Consider the following 26199-nt stretch of genomic DNA (forward strand, 5'->3'; position numbering starts at 1 on the left):
ACAGACCTGGTACTCACCTCCTCCTCAGGGCCGCCAGCATGTTTACCTTTCCCCACAGACCCGGTACTCACCTCCTCCACTGGAGTCTCGGTTACTACAGCAACCTACCTCTGGTCATTCAGCCCAGCTTTAACCCGTCCACTAGCTCCCTCCCTCATCCGTCTGTCTCAGCCAGGCTCTGTCCTCTAAGCCGGGACCCCCCAACAGTAGCCTGCCCCCAAAACGAGCTAACGGCAGGTTGCCCTTGTCTCACTGGGCATGCAAACTACTTGAGGTCGACCCTCGCATTAAGGAGAAGTCCTCCTGTTTTATAGGCCAAGTATAAGTAGCGTATATGCAGCCAAGACAAAGGTAAACGTGGTCAGAGCCTGAAAAAAACTGTATACAATACAATCGAGGTGAGGGTGTTGGAAACGCTTTTGGCAATTAATCTGCTTCTGTTCTGTGGGTGGCACTGTGGGCTCTTTTTAAACGATGGGGCCCGATCTCTCAGAGTCCTTGGGATCCAGGTGGACAGGGGTGGTCTGCCAGTCACTGGGACGACCTGGGATCCTGGTGGACAGGGGTGGTCTGCCAGTCACTGGGATGACAACCCAAATTGGGATGGGGGGGAAGCATTTAGCAGGTGGAATAGTGGAGAACAAGTGGAGAACAATCAGTATGGTACCTTCTAATGGTACCGCTATATGGACACTCAAGCAGTATGGTACCGCTATATAGACACTCAATCAGTATGGTACCTTCTAATGGTTCCGCTATATGGACACTCAATCAGTATGGTACCGCTATATAGACACTCAATCAGTATGGTACCTTCTAATGGTTCCGCTATATAGACACTCAATCAGTATGGTACCTTCTAATGGTTCCGCTATATAGACACTCAATCAGTATGGTACCTTCTAATGGTACCGCTATATGGACACTCAATCAGTATGGTACCTTCTAATGGTACCGCTATATAGACACTCAATCAGTATGGTACCTTCTAATGGTTCCGCTATATAGACACTCAATCAGTATGGTACCTTCTAATGGTACCGCTATATGGACACTCAATCAGTATGGTACCTTCTAATGGTACCGCTATATAGACACTCAATCAGTATGGTACCTTCTAATGGTACCGCTATATGGACACTCAATCAGTATGGTACCGCTATATAGACACTCAATCAGTATGGTACCTTCTAATGGTACCGCTATATAGACACTCAATCAGTATGGTACCGCTATATAGACACTCAATCAGTATGGTACCTTCTAATGGTTCCGCTATATAGACACTCAATCAGTATGGTACCTTCTAATGGTTCCGCTATATAGACACTCAATCAGTATGGTACCTTCTAATGGTACCGCTATATGGACACTCAATCAGTATGGTACCGCTATATAGACACTCAATCAGTATGGTACCTTCTAATGGTTTACAAACATATAATATGATCAACAGAACTGAAAACTGTATCACATTATGGTAAATGGTGAAAAAATATAGCCAGTTAAAATTGTAATGGGTTAGCAGATATTAAGAAAAGACGGTCAATATTTACCTGGCTGAAAGAGAAGGAAAATAATATCTATTATTGCCAGGGAACTCATTCAATTATTGAAAAAACAATTGTTTGGGAAAAGGAAGGAAAATAAATATATGAGCAAAGAAACTCAAAAGGGTTGATGACATTAACATCTTTGATCCGAATGTGCAAATTGTTCAGACAGAGCTGGAAGTTAAACGGACAGAGGAATTTATAACGGACTATTCCCAACATAATATACAGTGCATTCGGGAAGTATTCAGACCCCTTCACCTTTTTCACATTTTCTTACAGTATTAATATAAAATGTATGAAATCATTTTTTCACCCCTCAATCTACACACCAGATAATGACAGAGAAAACAGGTCAAACAAAAGTGTCTAAATATAAATACCTTATATACAGTTGAAGTGGGAAGTTTACATACACTTAGGTGGAATCATTCAAATGAGTTTTTCATTCGCTTAGTGGGACTATCATTTGTTTTTCAACAGGACAATGACCCAAAACACACCTCCAGGCTGTGTAAGGGCTATTTGACCAAGATGGAGAGTGATGGAGTGCTGCATCACATTTACATTTACATTTAAGTCATTTAGCAGACGCTCTTATCCAGAGCGACTTACAAATTAGATGACCTGGCCTCCACAATCACCTGACCTCAACCCAATTGAGATGGTTAAGGATGAGTTCGACAGCAGAGTGAAGGCAAAGCAGCATATTTGGGAACTCCTTCAAGACTGTTGGAAAAGCATTCCAGGTGAAGCTGGTTGAGAGAATGTCAAGAGTGTGCAAAGCTGTCATCAAGGCAAAGGGTGGCTATTTGAAGAATCTCAAATATAAAATATATTTTTATTTGTCAAACACGTTTTTTTATTACATGATTTGATATGTGTTTCATAGTTGATGTTTTCACTATTATTCTACAATGTTTAAAAAATGTAATGAAGAGAAACCCTTGAATGAGTAGGTGTGTCCAAACCTTGACTGGTACTGTAGGAATTCAGACCCTTTGCTATGAGACTTGAAATTGAGCTCAGGTGCATCCTGTTTCCATTGATCATCCTTGAGATGTTTCTACAACTTGATTGGAGTCCACCTGTGGTAAATTCAATTCATTGGGCATGATTTGGAAAGGCACACACCTGTCTACATAAGGTCCCACAGTTGACAGTGTATGTCAGAGCAACAACCAAGCCATGAGGTCAAAATAATTGTCTGTAGAGCTCAGAGACAGGATTGTGTCGAGGCACAGATCTGGGGAAGGGAACCAACATTTCTGCAGCATTGAAGGTCAAGAACACAGTGGCCTCCATCATTCTTAAATGGAAGAAGTTTGGAACCACCAAGACTCTTCCTAGAGCTGGCCGCCTGGCAATCGGGGGAGAAGGACCTTGGTCAGGGAGGTGACCAAGAACCCGATGGTCACTCTGACAAAGCTCCAGAGTTCCTCTGTGGATATGGTAGAATCTTCCAGAAGGACAACCATCTCTGCAGCACTCCACCAATCAGGCCTTTATGGAAGAGTGGCCAGGAGGAAGCCAGTCCTCAGTAAAAGGCACATGACAGTCCACTTGGTGTTTGCCAAAAGGCACCTAAAGGACTCTCAGACCATAAGAAATTCTCTGGTCTGATGAAACCAAGATTGAAGTCTTTGGCCTGAATGCCAAGCGTCACATCTGGAGGAAACCTGCCACCGTTCATACGGTGAAGCATGGTGGTGGCAGCATCATGCTGTGGGGATGTTTTTCAGCAGCAGGGACTGGGAGACTAGTCAGGATCCAGGGAAAGATGAACTGAGCAAAGTACAGAGAGATCCTAGATGAAAGCACTTAGGACCTCAGACTGGGGGCGACAGTTCACATTATAACAGGACAATGACCTTAAACACACAGCCAAGACAATGAAGGAGTGGCTTCGGGACAAGTCTCTGAATGCCCTTGAATGGCCCAGCCAGAGGCTGGAGTTCAAACCGACTGATCGTCTCTGGAGAGATCTGAAAATAGCTGTGTAGCGATGCTCCCCATCCAACCTGACAGAGCTTGAGAGGATCTGCAGAGAAGAATGGGAGAAATTCGCAAATACAGGTGTGCCAAGCTTGTACAAAGGTGCTTCAACAAAGGTGCTTCAACAAAATGCTGGGTAAAGGTCTGAATACTTATGTAAATATGATATTTCAGTTTATTTAATATACATTTGCAAAAATGTAAAAAAAAACAGTTTCTGATTTGTCATTATGGGGTATTGTGTTGAGGGAAAAAATGTCATCAATTTTAGAATAAGGGTGTAATGAAATTTTGAAAAAGTTGAGGGGTCTGAATACTTTCAACATGCACTGTATCTACGGTCACAAGACACAGTCCTCCTTATTGTCCCTAGAATTTCTAAGCTGGAGGCAGGGCTGTCTCCTACAAAGATACATTTTTTTATGAAATGGTCTGCCTATCCATGTGAGAGACTCAGTCTCCTGCTGTCTCTGCCTGGCCGGCTCCCCTCTCTCCACTTGAATTCTCTGCCTCTGACCCTATCATGAGGGCTGAGTCATTGGCTTACGAGTGCTCTTCCATGCCGTCCCTAGGAGGGGAGCATCACATCTTGCCAGGCTTTTCCCCCGCTATTCTCTACTTGAATGGGTTGAGTCATTGATGTGATCTTCCTGTCCGTACGGTGGGTTTATATCCTGCCAGATTGGCCCTGTCCGGGGGTAACTTTGGACAAGGCCACAGCATCCCGAACCCCTGTCTCAGTCTCCAGTATCTATGCTGCTATAGTCTGTGCCAGGGGGTCAGTCTGTTCTATCTGGTGTCCTGTGTGATCCTCATTCTCCCTCAGTCCTGTGTTACCTTGGTCAGTATGTGGTATATCTGTGGATACATCAGTCCTGTGTTACCTTGGTCAGTATGTGGTATATCTGTGGATACATCAGTCCTCTGTGTTACCTTGGTCAGTATGTGGTATATCTGTGGATACATCAGTCCTCTGTGTCTGTTACCTTGGTCAGTATGTGGTATATCTGTGGATACATCAGTCCTGTGTTACCTTGGTCAGTATGTGGTATATCTGTGGATACATCAGTCCTGTGTTACCTTGGTCAGTATGTGGTATATCTGTGGATACATCAGTCCTCTGTTACCTTGGTCAGTATGTGGTATATCTGTGGATACATCAGTCCTGTGTTACCTTGGTCAGTATGTGGTATATCTGTGGATACATCAGTCCACTGTGTTATCTTGGTCAGTATGTGGTATATCTGTGGATACATCAGTCCTGTGTGTCTGTTACCTTGGTCAGTATGTGGTATATCTGTGGATACATCAGTCCACTGTGTCTGTTACCTTGGTCAGTATGTGGTATATCTGTGGATACATCAGTCCTCTGTGTCTGTTACCTTGGTCAGTATGTGGTATATCTGTGGATACATCAGTCCACTGTGTTATCTTGGTCAGTATGTGGTATATCTGTGGATACATCAGTCCTGTGTTACCTTGGTCAGTATGTGGTATATCTGTGGATACATCAGTCCACTGTGTTATCTTGGTCAGTATGTGGTATATCTGTGGATACATCAGTCCTGTGTTACCTTGGTCAGTATGTGGTATATCTGTGGATACATCAGTCCTGTGTTACCTTGGTCAGTATGTGGTATATCTGTGGATACATCAGTCCACTGTGTTATCTTGGTCAGTATGTGGTATATCTGTGGATACATCAGTCCACTGTGTTATCTTGGTCAGTATGTGGTATATCTGTGGATACATCAGTCCACTGTGTTATCTTGGTCAGTATGTGGTATATCTGTGGATACATCAGTCCACTGTGTTATCTTGGTCAGTATGTGGTATATCTGTGGATACATCAGTCCTCTGTCTTACCTTGGTCAGTATGTGGTATATCTGTGGATACATCAGTCCACTGTGTTATCTTGGTCAGTATGTGGTATATCTGTGGATACATCAGTCCTGTGTTACCTTGGTCAGTATGTGGTATATCTGTGGATACATCAGTCCACTGTGTTATCTTGGTCAGTATGTGGTATATCTGTGGATACATCAGTCCACTGTGTTATCTTGGTCAGTATGTGGTATATCTGTGGATACATCAGTCCACTGTGTTATCTTGGTCTGTGGTATATCTGTGGATACATCAGTCCTGTGTTACCTTGGTCAGTATGTGGTATATCTGTGGATACATCAGTCCACTGTGTTATCTTGGTCAGTATGTGGTATATCTGTGGATACATCAGTCCACTGTGTTATCTTGGTCAGTATGTGGTATATCTGTGGATACATCAGTCCACTGTGTTATCTTGGTCAGTATGTGGTATATCTGTGGATACATCAGTCCTGTGTTACCTTGGTCAGTATGTGGTATATCTGTGGATACATCAGTCCTGTCTTACCTTGGTCAGTATGTGGTATATCTGTGGATACATCAGTCCACTGTGTTATCTTGGTCAGTATGTGGTATATCTGTGGATACATCAGTCCTGTGTTACCTTGGTCAGTATGTGGTATATCTGTGGATACATCAGTCCACTGTGTTACCTTGGTCAGTATGTGGTATATCTGTGGATACATCAGTCCTGTGTTACCTTGGTCAGTATGTGGTATATCTGTGGATACATCAGTCCACTGTGTTATCTTGGTCAGTATGTGGTATATCTGTGGATACATCAGTCCTGTGTTACCTTGGTCAGTATGTGGTATATCTGTGGATACATCAGTCCACTGTGTTATCTTGGTCAGTATGTGGTATATCTGTGGATACATCAGTCCTGTGTTACCTTGGTCAGTATGTGGTATATCTGTGGATACATCAGTCCACTGTGTTATCTTGGTCAGTATGTGGTATATCTGTGGATACATCAGTCCTGTGTTACCTTGGTCAGTATGTGGTATATCTGTGGATACATCAGTCCACTGTGTTATCTTGGTCAGTATGTGGTATATCTGTGGATACATCAGTCCTGTGTTACCTTGGTCAGTATGTGGTATATCTGTGGATACATCAGTCCTGTGTTACCTTGGTCAGTATGTGGTATATCTGTGGATACATCAGTCCTGTGTTACCTTGGTCAGTATGTGGTATATCTGTGGATACATCAGTCCTGTGTTACCTTGGTCAGTATGTGGTATATCTCTGGATACATTAGTCCTCTGCGATGTCTGTGTTCTGCTACTCTCAACACCTCAGCGCTGATTTGAGGCAGAGGGGGCGTGGTTATGTCCATATGACTCGGCGTCGCCATTGACAACAGCGATGGAATGTTGGATCCGCTCCCGATACCGTGGGAACCATCCCCTCCACTCCCCCGACCGGCCGGATCGTCCCACCCGGAGGACTTGTCTGTCAGATGGCTGAAAGAGTGAAAAGAGGGAGAGAGGAGAGAACGGGTTAGTGAGGGGGAGAGAGAGGGAGAGAACGGGTTAGTGAGGGGGGAGAGAGGGAGAGAACGGGTTAGTGAGGGGGAGAGAGAACTGGTTAGTGAGGGGGAGAGAGAGGGGGTGGAGAGAGGAGAGAGAGAACGGGTTAGTGAGGGTGGAGAGAGGAGAGAGAACGGGTTAGTGAGGGGGAGAGAGGGAGAGAATGGGTTAGTGAGGGGGAGAGAGGAGAGAACGGGTTAGTGAGGGGGAGAGAAGAGGAGAGAATGGGTTAGTGAGGGGGAGAGAAGAGGAGAGAACGGGTTAGTGAGGGGGAGAGAGGGGGAGGAGAGAACGGGTTAGTGAGGGGGAGAGAGAGAACGGGTTAATGAGGGGGAGAGAGGGAGAGAACGGGTTAGTGAGGGGGAGAGAGGGGGGAGGAGAGAACGGGTTAGTGAGGGGGAGAGGAGAGAACGGGTTAGTGAGGGGGGAGAGAGGGAGAGAACGGGTTAATGAGGGGGAGAGAGGGAGAGAACGGGTTAGTGAGGGGAGAGAGAGGGAGAGAACGGGTTAGTGAGGGGGGAGAGAAGAGGAGAGAACGGGTTAGTGAGGGGGAGAGAGGAGGAGAGAACGGGTTAATGAGGGGGAGAGAGGGAGAGAACGGGTTAGTGAGGGGGAGAGAGGGAGAGAACGGGTTAGTGAGGGGGAGAGAGGGAGAGAACGGGTTAGTGAGGGGGAGAGAGGAGGAGAGAACGGGTTAGTGAGGGGGAGTGAGGGAGAGAACGGGTTAGTGAGGGGGAGAGAGGAGGAGAGAACGGGTTAGTGAGGGGAGAGAGAGGGGGGTGAGAGGGAGAGAACGGGTTCGTGAGGGGGAGAGGAGAGGAGAGAACGGGTTAGTGAGGGGGAGAGAGGAGGAGAGAACGGGTTAGTGAGGGGGAGAGAGGAGGAGAGAACGGGTTAGTGAGGGGGAGAGAGGAGGAGAGAACGGGTTAGTGAGGGGGAGAGAGGAGAGAGAGAACGGGTTAGTGAGGGGAGAGAGGAGGAGAGAACGGGTTAGTGAGGGGGGAGAGAGGGAGAGAACGGGTTAGTGAGGGGGGAGAGAGGAGGAGAGAACGGGTTAGTGAGGGGGAGAGAGGAGGAGAGAACGGGTTAGTGAGGGGGAGAGGAGGAGAGAACGGGTTAGTGAGGAGAGAGAGGAGGAGAGAACGGGTTAGTGAGGGGGAGAGAGGAAGAGAACGGGTTAGTGAGGGGGAGAGAGGAGGAGAGAACGGGTTAGTGAGGGGGGAGAGAGGGGGAGAGAACGGGTTAGTGAGGGGGAGAGAGGGAGAGAACGGGTTAGTGAGGGGGAGAGAGGAGGAGAGAACGGGTTAGTGAGGGGGAGAGAGGAGGAGAGAACGGGTTAGTGAGGGGGAGAGAGGAGGAGAGAACGGGTTAGTGAGGGGGAGAGAGGAGGAGAGAACGGGTTAGTGAGGGGGAGAGAGGAGGAGAGAACGGGTTAGTGAGGGGAGAGAGGAGGAGAGAACGGGTTAGTGAGGGGAGAGAGGAGGAGAGAACGGGTTAGTGAGGGGGAGAGAGGAGGAGAGAACGGGTTAGTGAGGGGGAGAGAGGAGGAGAGAACGGGTTAGTGAGGGGGAGAGAGGAGGAGAGAACGGGTTAGTGAGGGGGAGAGAGGAGGAGAGAACGGGTTAGTGAGGGGGAGAGAGGAGGAGAGAACGGGTTAGTGAGGGGGGAGAGGAGGAGAGAACGGGTTAGTGAGGGGGAGAGAGGAGGAGAGAACGGGTTAGTGAGGGGGAGAGAGGAGGAGAGAACGGGTTAGTGAGGGGGAGAGAGGAGGAGAGAACGGGTTAGTGAGGGGGAGAGAGGAGGAGAGAACGGGTTAGTGAGGGAGGAGAGAACGGGTTAGTGAGGGGGAGAGAGGAGGAGAGAACGGGTTAGTGAGGGGGAGAGAGGAGAGAGAGAACGGGTTAGTGAGGGGAGAGAGGAGGAGAGAACGGGTTAGTGAGGGGGAGAGGGGAGAGAACGGGTTAGTGAGGGGGGAGAGAGGAGGAGAGAACGGGTTAGTGAGGGGGAGAGAGGAGGAGAGAACGGGTTAGTGAGGGGGGAGAGGGGAGAGAACGGGTTAGTGAGGGGGAGAGAGGAGGAGAGAACGGGTTAGTGAGGAGGGAGAGGAGGAGAGAACGGGTTAGTGAGGGGGTGAGAGGGAGAGAACGGGTTCGTGAGGGGGGGAGAGGAGAGGAGAGAACGGGTTAGTGAGGGGGAGAGAGGAGGAGAGAACGGGTTAGTGAGGGGAGAGAGGAGGAGAGAACGGGTTAGTGAGGGGGAGAGAGGAAGAGAACGGGTTAGTGAGGGGGGAGAGGAGGAGAGAACGGGTTAGTGAGGGGGGAGAGAGGGGGAGAGAACGGGTTAGTGAGGGGGAGAGAGGAGGAGAGAACGGGTTAGTGAGGGGGAGAGAGGGGGAGAGAACGGGTTAGTGAGGGGGAGAGAGGGAGAGAACGGGTTAGTGAGGGGGAGAGAGGAAGAGAACGGGTTAGTGAGGGGGAGAGGAGGAGAGAACGGGTTAGTGAGGGGGAGAGAGGGGGAGAGAACGGGTTAGTGAGGGGGAGAGAGGAGGAGAGAACGGGTTAGTGAGGGGGGAGAGAGGGGGAGAGAACGGGTTAGTGAGGGGGAGAGAGGGGAGAGAACGGGTTAGTGAGGGGGAGAGAGGAGGAGAGAACGGGTTAGTGAGGGGGAGAGAGGAGGAGAGAACGGGTTAGTGAGGGGGAGAGAGGAGGAGAGAACGGGTTAGTGAGGGGGAGAGAGGAGGAGAGAACGGGTTAGTGAGGGGGAGAGAGGAGGAGAGAACGGGTTAGTGAGGGGGGAGAGAGGAGGAGAGAACGGGTTAGTGAGGGGGAGAGAGGAGGAGAGAACGGGTTAGTGAGGGGGAGAGAGGAGGAGAGAACGGGTTAGTGAGGGGGAGAGAGGAGGAGAGAACGGGTTAGTGAGGGGGAGAGAGGAGGAGAGAACGGGTTAGTGAGGGGGAGAGAGGAGGAGAGAACGGGTTAGTGAGGAGGAGGAACGGGTTAGTGAGGGGGAGAGAGGAGGAGAGAACGGGTTAGTGAGGGGGAGAGAGGAGGAGAGAACGGGTTAGTGAGGGGGAGAGAGGAGGAGAGAACGGGTTAGTGAGGGGGAGAGAGGAGGAGAGAACGGGTTAGTGAGGGGGAGAGAGGAGGAGAGAACGGGTTAGTGAGGGGGAGAGAGGAGGAGAGAACGGGTTAGTGAGGGGGAGAGAGGGGGGAGGAGGAGAGAACGGGTTAGTGAGGGGGAGAGAGGAGGAGAGAACGGGTTAGTGAGGGGGAGAGAGGAGGAGAGAACGGGTTAGTGAGGGGGGAGAGGAGGAGAGAACGGGTTAGTGAGGGGGGAGAGAGGAGGAGAGAACGGGTTAGTGAGGGGGAGAGAGGAGGAGAGAACGGGTTAGTGAGGGGGGAGAGGAGAGGAGAGAACGGGTTAGTGAGGGGGAGAGAGGAGGAGAGAACGGGTTAGTGAGAGGAGGAGAGAACGGGTTAGTGAGGGGGGAGAGGAGGGAGAGAACGGGTTAGTGAGGGGGAGAGAGGAGGAGAGAACGGGTTAGTGAGGGGGGGAGAGGGAGGAGAGAACGGGTTAGTGAGGGGGGAGAGAGGGGAGAGAACGGGTTAGTGAGGGGGGAGAGAGGGAGAGAACGGGTTAGTGAGGGGGGAGAGAGGAGGAGAGAACGGGTTAGTGAGGGGGAGAGAGGAGGAGAGAACGGGTTAGTGAGGGGGAGAGAGGAGGAGAGAACGGGTTAGTGAGGGGGAGAGAGGAGGAGAGAACGGGTTAGTGAGGGGGAGAGAGGAGGAGAGAACGGGTTAGTGAGGGGGAGAGAGGAGGAGAGAACGGGTTAGTGAGGGGGAGAGAGGAGGAGAGAACGGGTTAGTGAGGGGGGAGAGGAGGAGAGAACGGGTTAGTGAGGGGGAGAGAGGAGGAGAGAACGGGTTAGTGAGGGGGAGAGAGGAGGAGAGAACGGGTTAGTGAGGGGGAGAGAGGAGGAGAGAACGGGTTAGTGAGGGGGAGAGAGGAGGAGAGAACGGGTTAGTGAGGGGGAGAGAGGAGGAGAGAACGGGTTAGTGAGGGGGAGAGAGGAGGAGAGAACGGGTTAGTGAGGGGAGAGAGGAGGAGAGAACGGGTTAGTGAGGGGGAGAGAGGGGGGGGAGAGAACGGGTTAGTGAGGGGGAGAGAGGGAGAGAACGGGTTAGTGAGGGGGAGAGAGGAGGAGAGAACGGGTTAGTGAGGGGGAGAGGAGGAGAGAACGGGTTAGTGAGGAGAGAGAGGAGGAGAGAACGGGTTAGTGAGGGGGGTGAGAGGGAGAGAACGGGTTAGTGAGGGGGAGAGGGAGGAGAGAACGGGTTAGTGAGGGGGAGAGAGGAGGAGAGAACGGGTTAGTGAGGAGAGAGAGGAGGAGAGAACGGGTTAGTGAGGGGGAGAGAGGAAGAGAACGGGTTAGTGAGGGGGGGAGAGGAGGAGAGAACGGGTTAGTGAGGGGGAGAGAGGGGAGAGAACGGGTTAGTGAGGGGGAGAGAGGAGGAGAGAACGGGTTAGTGAGGGGGGAGAGAGGGGAGAGAACGGGTTAGTGAGGGGGGAGAGAGGGAGAGAACGGGTTAGTGAGGGGGAGAGAGGAGGAGAGAACGGGTTAGTGAGGGGGAGAGAGGGAGAGAACGGGTTAGTGAGGGGGAGAGAGGGAGAGAACGGGTTAGTGAGGGGGAGAGAGGAGGAGAGAACGGGTTAGTGAGGGGGAGAGAGGGGGAGAGAACGGGTTAGTGAGGAGAGAGAGGAGGAGAGAACGGGTTAGTGAGGGGGAGAGAGGAGGAGAGAACGGGTTAGTGAGGAGAGAGAGGAGGAGAGAACGGGTTAGTGAGGGGGGAGAGAGGGAGAGAACGGGTTAGTGAGGGGGAGAGAGGAGGAGAGAACGGGTTAGTGAGGGGGAGAGAGGAGGAGAGAACGGGTTAGTGAGGGGGAGAGAGGAGGAGAGAACGGGTTAGTGAGGGGGAGAGAGGGAGAGAACGGGTTAGTGAGGGGGAGAGAGGGAGAGAACGGGTTAGTGAGGGGGGGGAGAGAGGAGGAGAGAACGGGTTAGTGAGGAGAGAGAGGAGGAGAGAACGGGTTAGTGAGGGGGGGAGAGAGGGAGAGAACGGGTTAGTGAGGGGGAGAGAGGGAGAGAACGGGTTAGTGAGGGGGAGAGAGGAGGAGAGAACGGGTTAGTGAGGGGGGAGAGAGGAGGAGAGAACGGGTTAGTGAGGGGGAGAGAGGAGGAGAGAACGGGTTAATGAGGGGGAGAGAAGAGGAGAGAACGGGTTAGTGAGGGGGAGAGAGGGAGAGAACGGGTTAGTGAGGGGGAGAGAGGGGAGAGAACGGGTTAGTGAGGGGGGAGAGAGGAGGAGAGAACGGGTTAGTGAGGGGGAGAGAGGAGGAGAGAACGGGTTAGTGAGGGGGGAGAGAGGGAGAGAACGGGTTAGTGAGGGGGAGAGAGGAGGAGAAACGGGTTAGTGAGGGGGAGAGAGGAGGAGAGAACGGGTTAGTGAGGGGGAGAGAGGGAGAGAACGGGTTAGTGAGGGGGAGAGAGGAGGAGAGAACGGGTTAGTGAGGAGAGAGAGGAGGAGAGAACGGGTTAGTGAGGGGGAGAGAGGAGGAGAGAACGGGTTAGTGAGGGGGAGAGAGGGAGAGAACGGGTTAGGAGGGGGAGAGAGGAGGAGAGAACGGGTTAGTGAGGGGGGAGAGGAGGAGAGAACGGGTTAGTGAGGGGGAGAGAGGAGGAGAGAACGGGTTAGTGAGGGGGGAGAGAGGAGAGAACGGGTTAGTGAGGGGGGAGAGGAGGAGAGAACGGGTTAGTGAGGGGGGAGAGAGGAGGAGAGAACGGGTTAGTGAGGGGGAGAGAGGAGGAGAGAACGGGTTAGTGAGGGGGGGGAGGAGGAGGAGAGAACGGGTTAGTGAGGGGGAGAGAGTGAGAGGGTTCGTGGGGGAGAAGAGAGGGAGAGCCCACCAAAACCTGATGATGTGGGCTGACCCACCAAAACCAGATCCTGATGAGGTGGGCAGCTGATCAAGCATCAGCTGCCTTCGGGAAACTCAGACACAGGGTCTTCCAAAACAGGGATCCCCCTCCAAAACAGATCCTGTTTGGCCAGCTACATCTTGGCCAGCGGTCTGTAGGGGGGCCAGCTACATCTTGGCCAGCGGTCTGTAGTGGGGGGCAGCTACATTTTGGCCGACGGTGTGCAAGGGGGCCAGCTACATCTTGGCCAGCGGTCTGTAGGGGGGGGGCAGCTACATCTTGGCCGACGGTCTGGGGGGGCAGCTACATCTTGGCCGACGGTCTGTAGGGGGGCCAGCGACATCTTGGCCAGCGGTCTGTAGGGGGGGCCAGCGACATCTTGGCCAGCGGTCTATAAGGGGGCCAACTACATATTGGCCAGCGGTCTGTAAGGGCGGCCAGCTACATCTTGGCCAGCAGTCTGTAGGGGGGGGGCAGCTACATCTTTTCCAGCGGTCTGTGGGGGGCCAGCGACATCTTGGCCAGCGGTCTGTAGGGGAGCCAGCTACATCTTGGCCAGCGGTCTGTAGGGGGGGCCAGCTACATCTTGGCCAGCGGTCTGTAGGGGGGGGCAGATGAAGCTCTACAAGTACCAGCTAAAAACGTTGCTGAAGAAGTGCAACATCAAACCCACAGACCTAGAGGATTCTGCTGCCTGGCGGTAAGCTCTGCCAGAGCGGTGTACAGAGGTGGGAGGAGGAGAGGAGCACACAGACAGCTAAAACAGCTCAGGAGACATACGACCATGCCTGCCCCCACCAACACAGACTGTACATACCCCACCTGAAATAAAGTTTGTGGATCTTGGATTGGACTCTACAGTTACCAAATAATTCACAGTTAACTCAGAAGTAGAAGTCATCATCGGATACAATGGACTACCATAAGCAACAGGTGTGTGTGTGTGTAACAGGTGTGTGTGTGTAACAGGTGTCTTACTGGCTGCTGTCGTTTGGTTCGTCTCCATCTGAGGAAGATGATGGAGAGTGGGAGGGGCCAGAGGGAGCGGACGTGTGGTGATTCGTTAATCTACTTCCTCCCTGGTCATATGGAGCCGACCAATCCATGTAGCCCATTGTCCCAGACAGCGAATCGTTGCAGTCCGGCAGGTTCTGGAACAGAGAGGCGTGGCCTGGTCCACACGGAGCATTCCGTTTTACCCCCTGGGGAGGAACCACACAGGCGGTGTCAATATGCATACTATCGTACACCACACTCATGCTCCATGTACATTCTCCCACCACGTTCTCTTCAGTACGTTCTTGTGAGGACGATAGTGTGGAGAACACATAAAACATGATATTAGAGCAGCACTCCCCCTACTGTATTACCTCATGCTGAGCAGCACTCCCCCTACTGTATTACCTCACGCTGAGCAGCACTCCTCCTACTGTATTACCTCAGCACTCCCCCTACTGTATTACCTCACACTCCCCCTACTGTATTACCTCACGCTGAGCAGCACTCCCCCTACTGTATTACCTCATGCTGAGCAGCACTCCCCCTACTGTATTACCTCACACTCCCCCTACTGTATTACCTCACGCTGAGCAGCACTCCCCCTACTGTATTACCTCACGCTGAGCAGCACTCCCCCTCCCCTACTGTACCTTACCTCACGCTGAGCAGCACTCCCCCTACTGTATTACCTCACGCTGAGCAGCACTCCCCCTACTGTATTACCTCACGCTGAGCAGCACTCCCCCTACTGTATTACCTCACGCTGTATTACCTCAGCAGCACTCAGCCCCTACTGTATTACCTCACGCTGAGCAGCACTCCCCCTACTGTATTACCTCACGCTGAGCAGCACTCCCCCTACTGTATTACCTCACGCTGAGCAGCACTCCCCCTACTGTATTACCTCACGCTGAGCAGCACTCACCCCCTACTGTATTACCTCAGCACTCCCCCTACTGTATTACCTCACGCTGAGCAGCACTCCCCCTACTGTATTACCTCAGCACTCCCCTACTGTATTAACTCAGCACTCCCCCTACTGTATTACCTCAGCACTCCCCCTACTGTATTACCTCAGCACTCCCCCTACTGTATTACCTCACGCTGAGCAGCACTCCCCCTACTGTATTACCTCACGCTGAGCAGCACTCCCCCTACTGTATTACCTCAGCACTCCCCTACTGTATTACCTCACGCTGAGCAGCACTCCCCCTACTGTATTACCTCAGCACCTCAGCACTCCCCCTACTGTATTACCTCACGCTGAGCAGCACTCCCCCTACTGTACCTTACCTCACGCTGAGCAGCACTCCCCTACTGTATTACCTCAGCACTCCCCCTACTGTATTTACCTGAGCAGCACGCTACTGTATTACCTCAGCTGAGCAGCACCCCTACTGTATTACCTCACGCTGAGCAGCACTCCTCCTACTGTATTACCTCACGCTGAGCAGCACTCCTCCTACTGTATTACCTCACGCTGAGCAGCACTCCCCCTACTGTATTACCTCACGCTGCACCTCCCCATTCACTGACCCTTCTTGCAGCCAGGACAATGCAAACAATAGATTTTTGTATATCTTGTTTTGTCTATTGTCTAAATCTAACATCTTACTTCATAATTATCAGCTAGATATATGAACCGTAATTGTAAGCCAGCTAGCTAGTTAAACAGGAAAAAATGATCTAAAATTAATGTAACGCAAGGTACAGTAGATTCTTCATGGCCATATGGCTTGCTAACAGTAGTAGCTAGCCAGTTAGCTCTAATGATTTACCTTGGGCTTTGACCTACACACACTACAGTGGGTATTGTAGGCAGGTAACCATGCCAAAATTAACACAGAATGTATTTATTAACGTATCAAGATCAAATAGTGTAGTGAGGCGAGATATGAGATGTGAACAGGCAACATTTCATTCCCAGGTTGGAGTGTATTTTCTCTCACCTCAGCTCAAATAATGGCCACCATTGATTTCAAGAATATTGGCATAACTTTTTTAATGGTTACGTCATATTTCTTTGCGTTCTTTCTGTTTAAGTTTGCATCGATGCTTTAAAATATGTACAAACAAGAGCACGCATTCAAAAAGTGCCCTCCGTGCTTTGTCTCGCATTCTTTGATTTAGACTTTTACTCCAACCCTCCCGTTCCGATTTGCCAAGTATGCATTTTGAAAAACACCCACAGAGAGAGAGTGCAACCGCGCGCGAGCGAGAGACCCGTTTCAGGAAACTAGTCATATTTTGCACATCACACAGGACAGGCAATTTTGTTTTTAATGAAAAAGCTTTTTTGGCAGAAATGCCTTCTAGAACATGTGAACTTTCTGCCTTAAAGTTCTATTCAAACTGTAAATAACAAATACAATTGTTAAATTACGAGCCGAGTTGGTTTAGCCACAGAAAAAGACAGGAACTTTGGCTGAGCTAATGGATGGGCTGGACATGCTGGGAGAAGGGTTTGGATTGGTCTGCCATGTCGCATGCTTCAGTTGATAACGTGAGCTGCTCAGTATGTGTTGATAGTCCTTTCTACCACAGCGTTTTGGAACGATATAACGTTAGCCATCGAGAACTGAAAAAGTTGCCACTTTTCTCAACAACATTGATGCCCTGAAATTAGCAGGTGCTGTTGACAAATCAGTCCGAGTTTCAAGTTCCTTGGTGTCCACATCAACAAACTATCATCGTCCAAACACACTAAGACAGTCGTGAAGAGGGCATGACCACAACTATTCCCCCTCCTGACACTGAAAAGATTTGGCATGGTTCCCCAGATCCTCAAAAAGTTATTCAGCTGCAACATGGATAGCATCCTGACTGGTTGTATCACCGCCTGTTAAGGCAACTGCTTGGCCTCCGACAAGGCACTACAGTGGGTAGTGAGTATGGCCCAGTACCTTACTGGGGTCAAGCTTCCTGCCATCCAGGACCTATATACCAGGCGGTGTCAGAAGAAGGTCCAAAAAATTGCCAAAGACTCCGCCGCCCTAGTCATAAACTGTGCTCTCTGCTACCGCACAGCAAGTGGTACTGGAGAACCAAGTCTAGGTCCAAACAGCTTCTACCCCCAAGCCACAAGACTCCTGAACAGCTAATACAATGGCTACCCGGACTATTTGCATTGTCCACATCCCCCAATTTTTTTTTTTTTTTTACACTGCTGCTACTCTGTTTATTATCTATGCATAGTCACCTACATATTACCTCGACTAACCGGGGACACATTGACTATAGCCTGCACATTGACTCTGTACCGGTACCCCTGTATATAGCCTCCACATTGACTCTGTACCGTAATACCCTTTATATAGTCTCCACATTGACTCTGTACCGTAATACCCTTTATATAGCCTCCACATTGACTCTGTACCGGTACCCCCTGTATATAGCCTCCACATTGACTCTGTACCGTAATACCCTGTATATAGCCTCCACATTGACTCTGTACCGTAATACCCTGTATATAGCCTCCACATTGACTCTGTACCGTAATACCCTGTATATAGCCTCCACACTGACTCTGTACCGTAATACCCTGTATATAGCCTCCACATTGACTCTGTACCGTAACACCCTGTATATAGCCTCCACATTGACTCTGTACCGTAACACCCTGTATATAGCCTCCACATTGACTCTGGACTGTAATACCCTGTATATAGCCTCACTACTTTTATTTTATTGTTGCTCCTTGCTTGATGTGTCTGGGGGGGGGGGTGATTACAGCAATCTATTGTATTTCATGAACATGTGTACATGTCTAGACAATAGTGACCCATCCACTTAGCTCAGGGATTCTTAAACTTTTTCAGCCTGGGACCTAAATAAAAATGTGTTTTTCTAGGACCCAAGCTTATGAAAACATGCAACTATACATAAATATGCTACATTACAATATTATTTGTTTTAGGCTGACATAAGGGCAATGTAATACCCATATACTGTATATAGCAATTCATGTTTATTTTTCCCCATTAAACACACTGACATATCTGTTTAGGTTTGAATTGTTGCTGTTAAAATACCACAAATAATTTTCATTCTGAGCTAGAAAAAGACATTCATCACGTCACACAGATGTATAACAGAACACACACAGTCCTAATGAAGTGTGTGGCTGGTTGAACTTTTCAACAAGCAGGTCTATTCTGGGCTCAGTTTGAGACCGTGCAACCCTAAGGTCATTGAGGGTCATTGGTCAATGGCATTGAGTCTGTTTCTGTACTTGTTTTTTAAAGTATTCCAGAGTTGAGAACCCTGACTGACATTATGTGGTGCCAACCTGGACCAGAATATCTACTGCTTTCTCAGTCAGGCAGGAGACCACTTCCTGTTGTAGATGAACTACCCTGAACTGTGTGAGTCAGGCAGGAGACCGCTTCCTGTTGTAGATGAGCTACCCAGAACTGTGAGAGTCAGGCAGGAGACCACTTCCTGCTGTAGATGAGCTACCCAGAACTGTGTGAGTCAGGCAGGAGACCGCTTCCTGCTGTAGATGAGTTACCCAAAACTGTGTGAGGTGGGTTCTCAGTCAGGCAGGAGACCACTTCCTGCTGTAGATGAGCTACCCAGAACTGTGTGAGAGTGTTTGCCTCAAAAAACATCTTATTTCAATTAGTTTTACTCCAGTACAGAATAAAACTACTTGCATTTTAACAGTTCCAAAAGACTTGTTTTCAACAAACATTTATACAGTAAAATGCACAGTAGGGCTGATTGTACATCTTCATATGTACTGTTAATTAGCTAGCTCCGGCTAACAATAGCTAGCTAGCTATTAGCTGTGTTCAAGGGGATTGTTTGAAAGAGAAACACTACTAGGAGAGATAGTACTCCCTTATTTCTGCTGATCATCACCTGTCATTAAGTGACAACAATGCCTTGATAGCTGTCGAACTTGTCCACTGTCAAAGCCCTGTTTCCTGAAGCCCTGTTTCCTGAAGCGTTCTGCCCTGTCCTCAAAGAACTCCCTGGATTTTGCATTATGCTGTTGATGTTTGGTCAGGGTGTGTTTTAATTAGTTCTTTTTGAGATTCATGACTAAAGCACTTCACGCACAAAACACATTGTGGGCACTCATTGTTATTTCTCAAAGTTTGTATGAAACCACAGAAACAGTCATGCCGATTGAGCTCAGTCAGCACGAGGGCGGTCACGAAATTATATTTTTTATTTCACCTTTATTTAACCAGGTAGGCCAGTTGAGAACAAGTTCTCATTTACAACTGTGACCTGGCCAAGATAAAGCAAAGCAGTACAACACAAAACATGGCCAGCCATAGAAAAATGCGTATTGAAATGATCAATTATTGCAGATTTATCAGTGGTGACAGCGTTCTCTAGCCTCAGTGCAGTGGGCAGCTGGGAGGAGGTGCTCTTATTCTCTATGGACTTTATAGCATCCCATGTAATATAGCCTACACCTTCACAATAAGTCCATTAATTATTTTAGACAGGCCTAAAGAAACATGATATGAAGAAAATGTAGTTTATTTCAGAAGAACAGAATAGCATACTCTGAGTTGTCTTTATGTTAGGTCCTGGTGTGGCTAAACGAGTTCATTTAGCAGGGTTTGGTGCTACAGGGCATAGAACTGACAGACGACCAAGAGCTCAAAGCAAGTTTATTCACCCAAAGGGTCAGACAGCTGAACAAAGACAGGTTCCCACCAGCACAAGTATACAGTTGAAGTCAGAAGTTTACATAGGCTGGAGTCATTAAAACTAATTTCTCAACCACTCCACAATTGTCTTGTTAACAAACTATAGTTTTGTCAAGTCGGTGAGGACATCTACTTTGTTCATGACACAAGTCATTTTTCCAACAATTGTTTACAGACAGATTATTTCACTTATAATTCACTGAATCACAATTCCAGTGGGTGAGAAGTTTAGATACACTAAGTTGACTGTACCTTTAAACAGCTTGGAAAATTGCAGAAAATGATGTCATGGCTATAGAAGCTTCTGATAGGCTAATTGACATAATTTGAGGCTAATTGACATAATTTGAGGCAATTGGAGGTGTACCTGTGGATGTATTCCAAGGCCTACCTTCAAACTCAGTGCCTCTTTGCTTGACATCATGGGAAAATCAAAAGAAATCAGCCAAGACCTCAGAAAAAAAATAGCAGACCTCCACAAGTCTGGTTCATCCTTGGAGCAATTTCCAAATGCCTGAAGGTGCCACGTTCATCTGTACAACCAATAGTACACAAGTATAAACACCATGGGACCAAGCAGCTGTCATACCACTCATGAAGGTGACGTGTTCTGTCTCCAGAGATGAATGTACTTTAGTGCGAACAGTGCAAATCAATCCCAGAACAGCAGCAAAGGACCTTGTGAAGATGCTGGAGGAAACAGGTACAAAAGTATCTATATCCATAGTTAAACGGGTCCTATATCAACATAACCTGAAAGGCCTCTCAGCAAGGAAGAAGTCACTGCTCCAAAACCGCCATAAAAAAGCCAGACCACCATTGCAACTGCACATGGGGACAAAGATGATACTTTTTGGAGAAATGTCCTCTGGTCTGATGGAACAAAAATAGAACTGTTTGGACATAATGACCATCATTATGTTTAGAGGGAAAAGGGGGAGGCTTGCAAGCCGAAGAACTCCATCCCAACCGTGAAGCACGGGGGTGGCAGCATCATGTTGTGGGGGTGCTTTGTTGCAGGAGGGAACTGGTGCACTTCACAAAATAGATGGCAAAACACTGGTTTATTTAAGGTCCCACAGTTTACCGTGCAGAAACCATACCATGAAGTCCAAGGTAATGGCCATAGATCTAGACAGAATTGTGATGAGGCGTATCTACACTACATGACCAAAAATGTGGGGAAACCTGCCCATCGAACATCTCATGGGCATTAACATGGAGTTGGTTGCCCCTTAGCTGTTCTAAACAGCCTCTACTCTTCTGGGAAGGTTTTCCACTAGATGTTTGAACATTGCTGTGGGGACTTGCTTCCATTCAGCCACAAGCATTAGTGAGATCAGCACTGACGTTGGGAAATTAGGCCTGGCTCGCAGGTCGCATTCCGATGGGGGTTAAGTTCAGGGCTCTGCGCAGGCCAGTCAAGTTCTTCCACAATGATCAACAAACCTTTTCTGTATGGACCTCGCTTTGTGCACGGGTGCATTGTCATGCTGAAACAGGAAAAGGCCTTCCCCCAAACTGTTGCCAAAGTTGGAAGCATAGAATTGTATGCGTTAAGATTTCAAATCAAATCCCCTTCACTGGAACGAAGGGGCCCAAACCATGATAAACAGCCCCAGACCATTACTCATCCTCCAAACTTTAGTTGGCATTATGCATTGGGGCAGGTAGAGTTCTCCTGGCATCCGCCAAACCCAGATTCGTTCGTCCGTCCGACTGCCAGATAGTGATGCGTGATTATTCACTCCAGAGAACACGTTTCCACTGCTTCCAATGGCGGTGAGCTTTACGCCACTCCAGCCAACACTTGGAATTGCACCTGGTGATCATTGGCTTGTATGCAGCTGCTCTGCCATGGAAAACCATTTCATGAAGCTCCCGAAGAAAAGTTAATGCTGCTTTGCAGTTTGGAACTCAATGAGTGTTGTAACCGAGGACCAACAATCTTTACGTGCTACGCAGTCCCGTTCTGTGAGCTAGTGTGGCCTATCATTTCACGGCTGAGTCGTTGTTGCCCTTACCCAGACTGCCTAGAGCTGGCTGTCGGATCAAACGGGCAAGGACCTTGGGCAGGGAGATGACCAAGAACCCAATTACCATTCTGACAGAGTTCCTTGGCTGAGATGGAAAAAAAACCTGTCTGAAGGACAACAGTCTCTGGGATTTAAGTGGAGAGTGGCCAGACAGAAGCCTGTCTATCCTGAGAAAAAGGTACATGACAGCCTGCCATGTGAAGGCATGTGAAAGAATTAAAGCATAAGGCAAAAGATTGTGGTCTGATAAGACAAAAATAAAAAAAATAACTTTGGCCTCAATGCAAATTTCTGGAGGAAACCAGGCACAGCTCATCACCCGTCTAACATCATCCCTGCCGTGAAGCATGGTGGTGGCAGCATCATGCTATGGGGGATGCTTTTCAGCATCAGGGACTTGAAGACTGGTAAAGATAGGAGAAATTAATGGAGCCAAATACAGGCAAATCCTTGATGACAACCTGCTTCAGTGTGCAAATGACCTTAGACTGGGGTGAAGATATGTTCCAACAGGACAATGATCCCAAAGCATACAGCCAAAGCAATGCTGGAACAGCTTCAGAACAATGTTAAATATAGCTCCTATAAAGCCCTTGAATGGCCTAGCCAAAGCCCAGACTTGAATCCCATTGAAAATCTGTGGAAAGGCTTGAAGATTGCTGTTCACCGCCACTCCCCATATAACTTAACAGAGCTTGAGAAAATCCGCAAATCCAGATGTACAAAGTTGATAGACATACCCAAGAAGACTCAAAGCTGGAATCACCACCAAAAGGTGCTTCTACAAAGTATTGACTCAGGGGTGTGAATACTTATGTAAATTAGATATGTATTTTGTTTTCAATAAATGAACAAACATTTCAATAAACTTGTTTTTACTTTGTTATTATGGGGTATTGTGTGTAGATCGGTGAGAATGTGTTAATGAATGTTTAACTCTGGTTGTAACAACTAAATGAGCAATAAATAAAAGGTGTATCAATACTTTCTGAAGGGACATCAGAGACTCCTACCTGGTGCTTTCCAGGCTGCATTGCCCCCATGTGGCCAGGAGGACTGCCAAAAGGAGCCGGACCAAACCCTGGCACCACACAGAAAGACAAATGGACACATCCAGTTAAGAGGAAAAGAGGAAAAGCACTTGTTTTCAGACTACAGTAGATATGACTGGCAGGTGCCTTAGCCCAGTGCTTCTCAGTCCTCTACTCAAGAACCCTCAGACGTCAATGTTGTTGGGACCAGCTCACCTGATTCAACTAGTCAGGGGCTGGAAGATTAGTTGACAAGTTCAATCAGGTGTGCCATCTCTGGAATAGACCAAATACATGGAACTGCTGGAGGTCCCCAAGGAGAGGTTTGAGTATGATGGCAATGGCAGAGTTACTCACAAAGGCAGGGGGAGGGTCCCATGGAGAGTGGGCGTGGTTTAGAGGCAGATGAGAAATACTCCACAGCCTTCTTAAAACGCTCCACCTTATCCTCCATACGAGACTAGAGAGAATGTGAAAGAGGAGGGAACACAGAAATCCATTGGTACCGATATTTGGCAGTCTTTTGGCAGTCTTGACTTAGGACAAAGGCTAACATGGCTCTGTTTCATAGAGTCTAGCTGTCAAGCCTGTCATAGGACAAAGGCTGTTTCAGCTGGTATGGTCAGCTAGCTGAATGGAGAAACTGCTCTGTTTCAGCTGGTATGGTCAGTCTAGCTGTCTGGAGAAGGTACTGCTCTGTTTCAGCTGGTATGGTCAGTCTAGCTGAATGGAGAAGGTGCTTTCTGTATCCATGTATCCTACCTAGACCGTTATGAAATCAGACGGGTAGACAGGGTGGAGTGGGGATTGAACCTCAGTCTCCGGTGGGGAGATGAGTACATGTGTCTAGAGCAAGGACATTAGCACTAGACCACAGGTTCTACACATTTTAATCTTTCTGGACAGTAATGTGATTTCTTGATCCAAACAAAGTATTTGTGCACCTGGGATTGGTTGAAGACATCCCTGGCAACAGCGTCGAGGTTCCCCAGGTCTTTAATGGAGGAGACGTACTCAGACACCGCCTTGATAACCACCTCACAGGGAGGCAGCACCAACTGGTGGGCTCGCACCTAGAGGGTTAGAGGTCAGGGGTTAGAGGTCAGACACCGCCTTGATAACCACCTCACAGGGAGGCAGCACCAACTGGTGGGCACGCACCTAGAGGGTTAGAGGTCAGGGGTTAAAGGTCAGACACCGCCTTGATAACCACCTCACAGGGAGGCAGCACCAACTGGTGGGCACGCACCTAGAGGTTTAGAGGTCAGGGGTTAGAGGTCAGACTCCAGTGGAAGGGTTAAAGGTCAGAGGTTATACCTTGAGTGAGGCCAGGGGGTGTTCTGGTCCTAAAAGGCTCCAGTGGAAGGCAGCCAGGTCCTCATCAGGGAGAATATGGTTCCCTACGGGGGGGAGAAAGAGACCGGTAGTAAATAACAAAGTGTAAAAGGCGTGTTTGGTTGCGTCTCAGGGATTGCACAGTTAATCGATTCAAGATGAACAGACATTTTTCGGAAAGTTACGGTGATCTGCATCAATGAAGGATGGAGTTTCTGCCTAGAATCTCATTTAATAAGTTACTCAAGAGCTTTTTACGATCATTCTTTAAATTGATATTTGTTCCAAGGTATAGTTTTCTTTTTGTTAACTTCTTGGTGACAGGGGGACAGTATTGAGTAGCTTGGATGAACAAGGTGCCCAGAGTAAACTACCTGCTACTCCGTCCCAGATGCTAATATATGCATATTAGTAGTATTGGATAGAAAACACTCAAGTTTCTAAAACTGTTTGAATGATGTCTGAGTATAACAGAACTCATTTGGCAGGAAAGAACCTGAGAAAAATCCAACCAGGAAGTGGGAAATCTGAGGTTTGTAGTTCCATTTAAGTGATTGCCTATCTAATTCGCTGTGTCTATGGGGCCAGATTGCACTTCCCAAGGCTTCCAGCAGATGTCAACAGTCTTTAGAAAGTTGTTTGAGGCTTCTATTGTGGAAGGTGGTCAAATAAGAGCTGTTTCAACAAGTGGACTAGGCTGAGGCCAATCATCAGTTGTTTACTGCACAGTCATGTGGGCTCACTGTGCCTTCTTTTTCCTCTGTAGTGAATACGCTATTGTCCGGTTGGAATATTATTGAAGACTTATTATAAAAAGACCCTAAGGATTGATTGTAAACATCGTTTGTCATGTTTCTACAAACTGTAAAGGAACTCTTGACTTTGTCTGGATTTTGTGCCTTTACATTTACATTTAAGTCATTTAGCAGACGCTCTTATCCAGGCTTTAGAATAAACGTGAACAAAACGGAGGTATTTGGACAAATATGGACGTAATCGAACATTTCTTGTGGAAGTGGGAGTCCTGGGATCAGCAAAGGTAAGTGAAGATTTATAATGCTATTTATGACTTTTGTTGACTATACCATTTGGCGGGCAAGTGTATGGCTTGCTTTTGTGGCTGAACGCTGTTCTCAGATTATTGAATAATGTGCTTTTGGCGTAAAGCTTTTTTGAAATCAGACACAGCGGTTGCATTAAGAACAAGTTTATCTTTAATTTTATGTAAAACATGTATCTTTCATCAAAGTTTATGATGAGTATTTCTGTTATTTGATGTGGCTCTCTGCAATTTCTGAACATGGGGCCAATTTAAACTGAGGTTTTTGGATATAAATATGAACTTGATCGAACAAACAAATACATGTATTGTGTAACATTGAGTCCTGGGAGTGTCATCTGATGAAGGTCGTCAAAGGTTAGTGATTAATTTTATCTATATTTCTGCTTTTTGTGACACCTCTGGTTGGAAAATGGCTGAATGCTTTCTGTGACTAGTTGCTGACCTAACATAATGATATGTTGGCTTTAGCCGAAAAGCCTTTTTGAAATCGGACATTGTGGTTGGATTAACGAGAAGTGTATCTTTAAAATACTTGTATGTTTGAGGAATTTTAATTATGAGATTTCTGTTTTGAATTTGGTGCCCTGCACTTTCACTGGCTTTTGGCGAGGTGGGACGCTAGCGTTCCGAACAACCCCAGAGAGGTTAAGTCAAGTCATTTGTCAATGTATTGTATCTTTGCCAATCTGCTGTGTTGCCAGAATTATTTGTCATTCCCTTAGCCTCATCTCTTTCAGCCAGTTTATCAATTAATCATCTATCCATGGGGATTTGACAGTTAAGTCAGTTTCTTTATGGGAGAATGCCTAACCGGAATATAAACAGCAACACCTCCATTGGCATTCCTGTATCTTCTGTTACAACCATATATAGCCATATCTGTTTGAAAGGAATTGTCTGCTTTCTGTTGCTAGTAAATTAACAATTTCATGTTGTTTCTTTGACTGAAGTTGTTTTTCTAGCCAACTGTTTCTAGCTCCGCTAGCCTCTCGTAGGCTTGACACATTGGAAGTCCCTCACTGCAAACCATTGAATACTGTTTCATGCATATTGTACACCAGTGGTTCCCAAACTTGTTATAGTCCCTTACCCCTTCAAACAGTCAACCTCCAGCTGCGTACCCC

At 48.1% G+C, this 26199-nt stretch overlaps 1 protein-coding gene across 1 annotated transcript in view; it reads right to left on the reverse strand.

Moving 5' to 3' along the window:
- Positions 1–26199, reverse strand: part of LOC124045435 (constitutive coactivator of PPAR-gamma-like protein 2) — a 71905-nt gene that overhangs the window by 34490 nt on the left and 11216 nt on the right. Inside the window, exons 3-8 of the mRNA XM_046364721.1 lie at positions 23995–24077; positions 23622–23750; positions 23035–23137; positions 22660–22727; positions 13921–14144; positions 6659–6899 (exon numbers count right to left, since the gene is read on the reverse strand). Of these exons, the coding sequence (XP_046220677.1) occupies positions 6659–6899; positions 13921–14144; positions 22660–22727; positions 23035–23137; positions 23622–23750; positions 23995–24077 (848 nt within the window). The remainder of the gene's footprint in view (positions 1–6658; positions 6900–13920; positions 14145–22659; positions 22728–23034; positions 23138–23621; positions 23751–23994; positions 24078–26199) is intronic.

The sequence above is a fragment of the Oncorhynchus gorbuscha genome, linkage group LG10, assembly GCF_021184085.1.
Source record: "Oncorhynchus gorbuscha isolate QuinsamMale2020 ecotype Even-year linkage group LG10, OgorEven_v1.0, whole genome shotgun sequence".
NCBI lineage: Eukaryota > Metazoa > Chordata > Actinopteri > Salmoniformes > Salmonidae > Oncorhynchus > Oncorhynchus gorbuscha.